The 11,567-nt window shown below is 48.8% G+C and overlaps 2 protein-coding genes and 1 pseudogene across 2 annotated transcripts; 2 read left to right on the top strand and 1 right to left on the bottom strand.

Moving 5' to 3' along the window:
• The first annotated feature begins 2,437 nt into the window (after positions 1-2,437).
• LOC147973484 (uncharacterized) lies at positions 2,438-2,944 on the top strand. The gene has a single exon (XM_087524696.1). The coding sequence runs from the start codon at positions 2,438-2,440 to the stop codon at positions 2,942-2,944; it is 507 nt and encodes a 168-aa protein (XP_087380822.1).
• Positions 2,945-4,336: 1,392 nt separating this feature from the next.
• On the top strand, positions 4,337-7,790 carry LOC147973485 (C2 calcium/lipid-binding plant phosphoribosyltransferase family protein). Its single transcript, XM_087522085.1, has one exon. The coding sequence runs from the start codon at positions 4,487-4,489 to the stop codon at positions 7,601-7,603; it is 3,117 nt and encodes a 1,038-aa protein (XP_087378211.1). The 5' UTR covers positions 4,337-4,486; the 3' UTR covers positions 7,604-7,790.
• Positions 7,791-9,956: 2,166 nt separating this feature from the next.
• Positions 9,957-11,256, bottom strand: LOC147973486 (protein FAR1-RELATED SEQUENCE 5-like; annotated as a pseudogene).
• Positions 11,257-11,567: the final 311 nt, after the last annotated feature.

Here is an 11,567-nt window from a genome sequence, read left to right on the forward strand (position 1 = left end):
CAGAACGTGCAAGACAAACTTGAAGAAGAAGCACCGCCATCCGCCCGAGCGCTGCACCTACAAGGACTAAAAAACTCAACAAAACACTACCATCCGCCCGGGTCGTGTCCTACGTGGAGGACTGACTGGGCGTGTCTGCCCCATAAATGGGCTGGATATGGGGATTTGCGCACAACCCAGAGATATGGGGACAGAGTTAATGACTGTGGTTCTAGAGCGCTGGTCCTTAGGGGCACATGCACAAAGATTTTGTGGTTGTCATTGACAAGGTCAAGCTGGCTCTGATAAAGGAGCTTTAACAGCGGCGCATCAACGGCTTGTTCTGGCGATGGTGGTGGTTGTTCGGTGGTATCGAAATCTCGATGTGATTTTTATTACGTTTGAGGTGCTTTGTACTTTCCGTCAACTTTGATAATAGATTTGGATCATTTTCATAAAAATTATCACGATCATATGAACCACTCTACACATACCAGTATACCACATCCTCGATGTTCTACTTTGTACCAGATTTTGATGCTTTTAACTGAAATTCGAGATGATCGTTTTAGCTCTAGGAAGCATATGCTACCAGATGAACAGTAAATTCAAAATAAATACTAAATAAATTTTAAAAATCATGAATTTATGTGTAGATGTTCATGTTAGTGTAACCAGTGTGCTGGACAATTTTAATGTGAAATGGCCAGCAGTGCTTGGTCGGTGAAAAAATAAAATAGTGTAACATTGGAGATAACATTCGACATTGGACTTGTTTTTTCACACAAATCAAAATGCTTAAGTTTTGCCCCTAAAAATTTGCGGGTAGCATTTGAGTATGACAATGAACACATCTTTTTATTATTATTATTTTTACATTGCAAAATACATTTTTGACGCGCACGAACATACGCTTCCTTCCTAGAGGCAAATTGGATTTCTGGAAATTTAACCCTTTCTTTGAGAGATACCTGACGCTAGATCACAACAGTATCCTTCCTGAATGTTTTGCTTCAGGTCTAGTGGGTTTTTGTGCAGATGAGTGTGTTGCTTTTGCATACGTCTTCAAGTGACGGTCATGTGCATAGTGGGCGGCAGGATGGGGACAAAGAAAGGGAATGGTCGGCTTGGATGGCTTCTGCCTTTTCGCCTTTTCTGACTCAACGCACCCCTCAACCAGATCTGCATTGCACAACTCCATGCAAAAGCAACGCATTCGATTCCACGCATCGCCTACTCGTTTCATACAGATGCGGAGAAAGGATCTTCTTTTTCCTAAATAATATTCTGCGTCTAAGGAAAAGAAAAAGGTAAAGAGAGGGATTTGGAATCTCATCTCTCCGTCTCCTCCTGGACTTTATGAACTTTAATTAAAGTGTGCACCTAGGAGAGGAGAGGAGCCCTAGTGCCAGTGATGAAGCATGATTAGAAAACTACGGTGCTGCATAAGCAAAATAAAGAAATTCTATCAAGAGATTTGAGTGGATGCAAGTTTTTTCTTCAAAATTAAGACCAGATGAACCATAAGAGCAACTCCAATGCGCCAACTCATTTCGTATGCGCGCGTTCGTTTGAGTCGACGCGGACAGAAAAATCGGCCCAACGCGCTGACCCAAACGGCGCGCGTCCGCTTTTCGTACGCCCGCCGACCCATTTCTGACCCAATTTTGAGCATCGTTTGCGTCGGCGCAGAGACAAAACGGACGTGCGCGGCGCCCGCCTACTCCTCCCATGGCCTGCTAGTCGGCAGCACATTGGCCATCCTCTCCACCGTCGCCACCCATTTTCCAGTGCCTCTGCCAGCAGCCGGTGCCGCAACATCTCTTCCCAACACCGCCACCTCCCACGTCACCACCACCACCATCTCGCCGCAAGGGCACCGAAAGCTTCCCACCCCACCTCCCCGACGCCGTCGCGACCAGGAAGCCGCCTCGCCGCCCCGGCCAGCTCCTTCTTCCTAACGCCGGCACGGTCGTCGGACGCCTCCAGGCCAGCCACCTAGTCCAAGGGAAGCGTGCCTCCCTTCGCCGGCTGGCTCCTTCGTCGACGCCCGCAAGCTGTTCGACAGTTTGCCAAGGTACAAAATGGAATCCACCGACGAGTTCTTTTTCCATAATTTCCTTTGTGACCCCGACGATTCCTCGTCTGATGAGGAGGAGGAGATCTTGACTGACGTGTTGGTCCATCACCACCTTAATAGCCAGCGGCCATTGTTCCATGGCTCCATCCAGGGGCACCTTCCGACGTTGAATCGTAACTGAGAGAGTGTCCATTTTCTTCTTTGGAAGGACTACTTTGACACAACCTACCTGCTGTTCAAACATTAGAAATTTCGGCGGCGTTTTCGTATGAGTAGGCATCTTTTCAACCGTATTAGAGAGGGGGTGGTCGGACACGAAGACTATTTCGAGTGTAAAGAGGATGCCCTGGGAAAGATTGGCTTCTCATCTTATCAGAAATGCACTGCAGCCGTCTGGATGCATATGGAGTGCCCGGTGATCTCATTGATGAGTACGTCTGCATGAGCGAGTCTACATGCCTAGACTCCATGTACAAGTTCTTCCAGGCTGTGATTGCTGTGTTTGGCCCTGAGTACTTGAGAGAGCCGACTCCTCAAGATACAACCCGCTTGTTGGCGATGAATGCCAGCAGGGGCTTCCCAGGGATGCTTGGCGGTATAGACTGCATGCACTGTGAGTGGAAGAACTACCCTTCTGCTTGGCAAGGGCAGTATAAGGGCCATGTCAGATCTTGCACTGTCATACTTGAGGCCGTGCCCTCACAAGATCTCTGGATCTGGCACTCTTCCTTCGGCATGGCCGGATCACACAATGACATCAACGTGCTTCAACGCTCGCCGGTGTTTGCAAAGCTTGCCGAAGGCAATAGCCCTCCGGTGAATGTTACCATCAACGACCACAACTACGCCAAAGGATACTACCTAGGTGACGGTATCTATCCTTAGTGGATCACTATTGTAAACACAATCCCCAACCCTGTCGGAGAGAAGAGAAAAAGATTTTCCCAAGAGCGGGAGAGTGCTAGGAAGGACGTCGAGTGTGCCTTTGATGTGTTTGCAATCTCGATGGGGCATCGTCCGGTATCCTGCTAGGACTTGGAGCACGAAGCAGCTGTGAGAGGTGATTATGCACAATATGATCGTAGAAGATGAGCGTCCGAAACGTATCTACGATGAAGGGTTTCAGTTCAGGGTGAGAATGTTGTGAGGAGCGGCAATGTTTGAACAATTCATCCAATTTAATCATGAAATACGTGATTAGAAAACTCACATGCAGTTGCAAAATGATTTGGTTGAGCATATGTTGTTTCATATTGGCAACCAATAGATGTATCATTTTTATTCGGCTTGTAAAACTGTGTGAAACAATTTAATTTTTATATGACTTGTAAAATTATGCTTTATTTCATTGTGAAATATGCAAAATGTGTGCATATTCGTTGAAAAAGGGCGGCCACGCCGGCAAATATGGGGCGACAAGTTGGGCGCAGTGCTGACCCAAATCAAAAAGAAGACGCACCCAAACGGACAAAATGCGGACAAAATCACCGCCAGTTTGGGTCGACGCGTTCGAGTTGCTCTAAGGGGGAAATATTTTAATCCTTGGAATCAAGCGAGCGCAGGAAAAATTCTTAAGGATCGAAAACCTCCAATTTTTCGGTGAAATTCCTTTGAATTGACCTTAAGAATTCAAACCAACAAGAGCTGTATATTTGATTCCAAGGCATAAAATACTTGGTCATTTATTCACAATGCTCCACTTTTCAAATGTACCTACAGATGCTTGCAAACGAAGATAAGCACCTTCATTCCACGCCCTACAAGGCTATATATTCCTTTTCCTCTTCACGCCTAGTTAAACAAACTAACCAACCATCATTTTCACCGCGTGCCGCCATGCTATTCTTCATGCGTTCTCATCTCAGGGAGGGAAATTTTTGGTCTATGGAGACATATGCACCCTATATGAAAAAAAATTAGTAATTCAACAAAAAGTTGAAAATTCCTGAAAATATTTTTGAAATAAACTTGACCTTCTATTGTACTCGTGAGAAATAAAATACACAAAAAAATATATCCTTTTGACTTCTTTTCAAAAAAGACAAATTTTTGGCTAAAATAGTGTGAATAGTGACCTATAATAGCAAATAAATTTTGTCTTTTTTGTTGTGAGGTCAACTTTTGTTTTTTTTCATCGACATTTATATATCAGTGCAAAAGTAAGTCAAGTGTTTTGTTAAAATAGTTCTTATCTATTTTGACTTTTTATTAAAAAAATTTAAAAAATCCTCATATAGGATGCATATACAACCAGGAACCAAATGTATTTCCCCTCGTCTCAGCCTCTATTTAGAGTCTTCCACTCCGACTCACTGACACACACACTCAGCTCCATGTCTCCTCAGCTCACCGGCGGATCACCGTTGAGCTGTGCCGACTGGAAAAGATAGAATAAATCCTAGGCGACTTCCATCGATCGTATGCTGTATGGCGGCGACTGTGAGGAAGCTGGTGGTGGAGGTGGTGGAGGCGCGGAACCTGCTGCCAAAGGACGGGACGGGCACGTCCAGCCCGTACGCGCGCGCCGACTTCGACGGGCAGCGCCGCAAGACGCGCACCGTGCCGCGGGACCTCAACCCGGCCTGGAACGAGCCGCTCGAGTTCAACTTCCCGGGCCCCGGATCCGGCGGCATCGACCCCGTCGCCGGCGAGCCGCTCGAGGTGGCCATCTTCCACGACGTGCGGGTGGCACCCACCCGGCGCAACAACTTCCTCGGCCGCGTCCGCCTCGACGCGCGCCAGTTCGTCCGCAAGGGCGAGGAGGCGCTCATCTACTTCCCGCTCGAGAAGAAGAGCTTCCTCAGCTGGGTGCGCGGCGAAATCGGCCTCAAGGTCTACTACCTCGACGAGCCCCTCGCGCCGGAGCCTGACCCGCCTGCCGCTGATCCTCCTGCGCCCGACGTGGAACCACCAAAGGTTGATGCGCCGCCGCCGGCTCCCGATGCTTCACCTTCACCCGTGTGTGCGGACCCACCGCCCGAAGCAGAGGTGCCAGCGACAGCACAAGGAGCGCCACCAGCCGGCGACGAAGCAAGCACGGAGAAGCCACCCGAGGGTGACGGTGACCCGGCAGCGCCGACCCCGGCCACGGAGGAGGAGCCGGTAATGAGTTCGGAAGCGTTGCCAGCTTCCGATGGGGCGGCGTCAGAGAGGCCGCCGGAGGAGGAGACCCCACCGCCGCCGCCGATCCCGACGCCGATGCCAAGGCAAGTGCCGGTGGCGCCGCGTCCGGCGCCGCCGCCGCCGGATGTGCCGATGGAGCGATCAAAGCACGACCTGGTGGACAAGATGCCGTACCTGTTCGTCAGGGTTGTGCGGGCGCGGGGGCTGCCGGCGGGAGCGCACCCGCACGTGCGCGTGGCCGCCGGCGGCCGCCACGCGTCCACCCGGGAGGCGCGCCGCGGCGCCTTCTTCGAGTGGGATCAGACATTCGCCTTCAAGCGCGATCCGGCCATCGACTCGCCGGGCCCCACGCTCGAGGTCTCTGTGTGGGACCTCCCTCCCGACGCCGATGTGTCCGTCGCTGACGACCGCAGCTTCCTCGGCGGGCTCTGCTTCGACACCGCCGACGTCCACGCGCGGGACCCGCCTGACGGGCCGCTCGCCACGCAATGGTACAGGCTTGAAGGCGGGCGCCGACTCGCCGGTGCCGACCTGATGGTCGCCACGTGGGCCGGCACGCAAGCTGACGAGGCCTTCGGCGAGGCGTGGAAAGCGGACTCCCCGTCAGCATCGTCGTTCTCGGCTGCCGTCGCGTCGCGGGCCAAGGTGTACGTCTCACCCAAGCTCTGGCTCCTGCGCCTGACAGTCATCGAGGCGCAAGACACGCTCACGGCGGCGCCGCCCCGCGACGCCGGTATCGCCGTGCGCGGGACCCTTGGCTTCCAGTCCCTCAAGACCCGCACGACGCCGGTGAACCGCAACGGTGGGCCGGCGTGGAACGAGGACCTGGTGTTCGTCGCCGCCGAGCCGTTCATCGACGACGACTGCTTCGTCATCTCCCTCGAGGTGCGCTACGGCAAGGAAGCTTTTCCCGTGGGCTCGGCCAGCATCTCGCTCGCTGCCATCGAGAGGCGGGTCGACGATCGGAAGGTGGCATCCAAGTGGCTCGACCTTCTCCCCTCCGACGAGGCTATCAGAAAAGTGGGCAAGAGGGCGGCCATGCACATGCACGGAGGCCGGCTGCACGTACGAGTGTGCCTCGACGGGGGCTACCACGTTGCCGACGAGCCGCAGTACGCGAGCAGTGACTTCCGGCCTTCGGCGCGGCAGCTGTGGCGCCCGCCAATCGGCGTGCTGGAGCTTGGCATCGTCGGGTGCAAAGGCCTCCTACCGATGCGCACCGCCGACGGCAAGGGGTGCACGGACGCGTACGCCGTGGCCAAGTACGGCCCCAAGTGGGCGCGCACGCGCACCATCTCCGATAGCTTCGACCCGGCCTGGAACGAGCAGTACACGTGGCCCGTGTACGACCCGTGCACCGTGCTCACCGTCGGCGTCTTCGACGATCCGCTGCAGTCGCTTCCGCCGGACGAGGGGAAAGACGCCGCATGTTCGCTGCCGATGGGAAAGGTCCGGATACGGCTGTCCACGCTGGAGAACGGCCGCGTGTACCGCGGCACGTACCCGCTAATCTTGATGCTGCCCTCCGGTGCAAAGAGGATGGGCGACGTCGAGCTGGCCGTCCGCTTCGCCACGTCCGGGACGGCGCTCGACGTGCTGCACATGTACGGGCAGCCGGTGTTACCGGCGATGCACCACCTGCGTCCGATCCCGTCCGTGAACCGCGAGGCGCTTCGGCTGGCCGCGGCGCGCATCTCGGCCGCTCACCTGGCTCGCGCCGAGCCGCCGCTCCGGCGGGAGGTGGCAATGTGGATGCTGGACGCGGCGGAGCCCCGGGGGTTCAGCATGCGGAAGCTGCGCGCCAACTGGAACCGCGCCGCGGCGGCGCTGTCGTGGGTGGCCGACACGGCGCGGTGGGCAGAGGATACCCGGTCGTGGCGGAACCCGACGGCGACGACCATGGCGCACGCCGTCCTCGTGCTCCTGGCCTGGCACCCGGATCTCATCGTGCCGACGCTCACGCTCCACGTCGCCGCTGTCGGCGTGTGGAAGTACCGGCGCAGGCCGCGCGCCCCGGCGCCGCACCCGTGCGTGCGCGCGTCCATGGCGGAGGCGCCTGACAGGGAGGAGCTGGACGAGGAGTTTGACACGATACCGAGCGGGAGGTCGGCGGAGGTGGTGCGCGCGCGGTACGACCGCGCTAGGATGGTCGGAGCGCGGCTGCAGGCCATGGTCGGCGACGTGGCGACGCAGGCGGAGAGGCTGCAGGCGCTCGTGTCGTGGCGCGACCCGCGCGCCACGGGGATGTTCGTGGTCCTCTGCGTCGTGGTGGCCATGGTGCTGTACATGGTGCCCATGAAGGTGGTGGCAGTGGTCGCCGGGTTCTACTACCTCCGGCACCCCATGTTCCGGGACCGGATGCCGGCGCCAGTGATCAACTTCTTCCGGCGGCTGCCTTCTATGTCGGAACGTATCATGTAGGATCCGCCGACCCGAGCGGTGTGGGGGTCTGGGTCGCCATGGACTGCAGTTCCAGTTGCAGTTTGGAGTACTAGCTCGTTTTCCTTCTTTGAGATGGACCTTGTAGTACTAGTCGGTACTAAAGAACACTTCAGCTATATGTAAGTCGTTTGAATTTTAAATTTGCATAAGTTAATTTTCTGACCAATGATTCTTGTGTCAAGATTTGTGTTGTTCTATTTTCTTGTGTTGTTTCATAATTTCTTAGTCTACTTTTTTGACTTGCCCCTGTTTGGGGTATTCTATTTTTTTATTAAGCTGTGTTTTTGATTGCCCCTGTTTGGTGTAAATCAAAATTTTCTTGCGCTGAACTTTTGACTTGCCCTTGTTCGGCCTAAGTCGATTTTTCTATTTTGACTTGCCCTTGCAGTATTAGCTTGTTTTCCTTTTTGGAGATGGACCTTGTAGTACTAGCTAGTAAAGACCAAAGAACACTTCAGTTACATGTAAGTTGTCTGAATTTTAAATTTAGATCAGTTAATTCTCTGTCATTGATTCTTGTTCAAGATTTGTGCTATTTTATTTTCATGTGTTGTTTCATGATTTCTTAGGCTGATTTTTTTTCGAGAGTACGCCAAAGGCGTACCTTATTTTTATAGAAGGCAGCAAAATATGTATAAGAAGCCCGACCCGGATGCGAACATGCGGCGGCTGTTTGCAACTCCATGTCACTCCTACTAGACCTAAACTAACTACTCACAAAACATTGTAGATCTCCTACACCAACTCCATAGGCTGATTTTTTTGACTTGGCTCACTTTGGGGTAAGTCAATTTTCTTTTCCTAGGCTGGATTTTTGACTTGTCCCTGTTTGGGTAAGTCAAATTTTTCTAGCTAAGTTTTGGACTTGCCATTGTTTGGCTAAGCCAAATTTTCTATTGGGCATTAGGCCATTTACACATTGCATATTTTTTTGTATGGGTTTTTGCCTTTTCTTTTCTTTATATTTTTAGTCGGTTTTTCTTTTTCACATGGGTATTTTTTGCAGCACTTCTACTGTACGTTTGTCGCCAGGAAATTCATTTTGTGTTAGTCTTTTTTCCTGTCGTTGATTTCTGCTTTGAGATTTGTGCTCTCTTTTTTCTGTTCTGTTCTGCGAGTTCTTTTGGGCTAGTTTTTTCACCAATTGCATATTTGGGCCTGTAAATTCCTTAGCATCCTGAAGCCCATTTACTGTGCGATCTAACCCTCCACTCTCTCCCTTTGTTCTTTTCTCTTTACTGCTTTTTTGTTTTTCTTTATTAGTCGTTTTTTCTATTTTTTGGGTATTTTGGGATGTGGGTGAGTGTAAATGTATACACACAAATACTATAAAATATATGCAAAAGGTGCATTATTGTATGATTATTCTTTGCACACTACAAAAATGTGCAATTACGGTGCAAAGTTGTTAAAGTGTTTATAGTTTTTCTCTTCATTTCCGTTTTTCTTAATGGCTAATACCAATGCCACTAATTCAATGTTCCTTATAAAAAATGAGTTATTATTTTATTTTATTTCTCTTTAAGGGTAATATCAATGCCACTAATTCATTCCTTGTTAGGATTTTTTGCGAAAATTTCACTATTATATGCTTCTTGTTGTAGTTTTTTTAACCATTGTTGTTGCATATTTGAAAAGGCAATATTTTTTTGTATATTGTGTGTACATTTTGGCATTGTTTGTTTTAGATCTTTTTTCATTTTACTTAAAGTCTAATACCAATGCCACCAATTCATATTTACTTGAAAAAACTTAATTGTTTGGATTTTTTTAATTTGTATTTCATTTTCTTTCTATTTAAAGGATAACACCAAGCCGCTAATTCATTCTTTCTAAGATTCTTTATTTTGATGTTGTTTTAGTTTTTATTTCATTTCCTTTCTTTCTTAATAGTAATACCGATGCCACTTTCATTTTTTCTTAGGAAGCTTCCATTTTACGAAAATTCACTATTGTATGATTATCCTTGCAGATTATAAAAAGCACAATTTTTATGTAAATTGTGTCAAACTTTTTCATCACTTTTTATTAGTTCATTATTTTCTTTTTCTTAAAGGGTAATACCTATGCCATCAATTTATTTTTCTTATAAAACTTTATTGTTATTATGAATTTGATTTAATTTTTATTTCATTTTATTTCTTCTTAAAGGGTAATATCAAAGCCACTAATTCATTCTTTCTTAGGAAAACTTCATTATTTTGTTGTTTGTTTATTAAGGGTAATACAACTATCACTAATTAATTACTTCTTATGAAACTTCTTTTTGGCAAAAATTACACTATTATATGCTTATTCATGCATATTATGCAAAGGTGCAATTCCTTTGTAATTATGTGCAAATTGTATCATTATTTTTTTTCAACTTGTAGATACTATCTAACCAAGTGTGCTTATGCACTTTATGCCTCATATTGTCAAATGCTTCTTGAAATTCTGCTTTGTCCTCATAGCCATACATACATTCACTAAAATCAGTGAGAATATGAGACTCCTCATCTTCATCTTCATCTTTCCCATCATCTTTATCTTTCCCTTCATCTTTCTCTTTCTCTTCATCTTTTTCTTCACCCTTCAATGGAGATAAATGCTTGACAGCATTTTGCATTATATGAAAGGTGCACAATCCATGATATGATTCCGTGAAGACTTTTCTTATAGCTTTCCCCATTGCTGCATCTTGATCCGTATAAATAGTTCTATGTTGCCTCCCATTATGTGCAGCTAGAAAAGTCTCAAAAAGCCATGTAAATGAGTCACATGTTTCATCAAATAGTAATGCAACACCAAAAATGGTGGTTTCTCTAAACTGATTCAGTCCAAGAAAAACACCGAATGGCCTATATTCTTTGTTTGTGCCAAAAGTGGTATCGAATGTGACAACATCGCCAAAGTGTGCATATTCAAGAACCATTTTTGCATCAGCCCAAAATATGTTGGTTATATGCTCTTCACAGTCCAACTGCAAAGCATATTGGAAAGATGGATTCTCAATAATTTTGTCATGGAAGTACTTCAACATACTACCAGCCTGTCTAAAAGCTAACTCTCTCTGCCGCTTGCTTCGCAAATGATTCTTTTGGTCAACACAAGTGTAGCCGAGGTTAAGTGGTCCACCAACTTGACGACAAGCAAGCTCATGTGCAGCTTTTGGCATGATTCCAGAATCATCAGCGGCTTCTATTTCAAAAGCTTGCACTTCGGAAATCTTCCTTTGTGATGCCATCAAGTGACAAGTTTGTGGCAATTGAAGGTAATGATTGTGTTCTAGCACAATATCTGTGACTTCATAATTTTTTGCTACTCGATCCAATGTTATAGTCATCCGGGCTTTGCAATATGTTCTTGTTTCAGCTCTAATACGCTTTGGCACATGATCCAGTGTTATCTCTTTTTTTCCGAAGACCCTCATTGGAACAAACAAATCTGCATGAAGTCACTTCACCATCAAACTTGCTTACATGTTTGTTTCTCTTCCTCACATCAAACCCTGCACGGCCCCCATATGCTACCCAAAACACCCAAGCTTCATCTGCATTTCTGAACCTCATACCAACTTGAGGTATTCCCTTATCAATTTCACCCATTGCACAACACTTGCAAATGCACAACACTCAAATCTTGTCAAATTGCACAACCACGCAGCCCAATCAACAACAATTTTGTCAAATGGGACAGTACACACATCATTCAATTTCACATAGTACATAAAAAAATCAGTTAAATAGCACAAACGGCTACCTGTTGGAGTCGGCCTGGAGCTCGATGGCCAGTGCGGGGGCGAGGGAATGGACGGAGAGAGCCGTTGGAGCCTGTCGGAGGGGGCGGGGTGGAGGAGCCCGGAGTGGCGACGGAGGAACCTGCCAACGCCGTTTTCTTCAGTGGCCGCGGCCGGAGCTCGATCCCCTCTGTTTCCTGCGGCGGCGGGGGGCTGCGGGAGAGC

This window comes from Triticum urartu, chromosome 5A (genome assembly GCF_056163025.1).
Source record: "Triticum urartu cultivar PI428250 chromosome 5A, HENAU_Tu73, whole genome shotgun sequence".
NCBI classification, from domain to species: domain Eukaryota; kingdom Viridiplantae; phylum Streptophyta; class Magnoliopsida; order Poales; family Poaceae; genus Triticum; species Triticum urartu.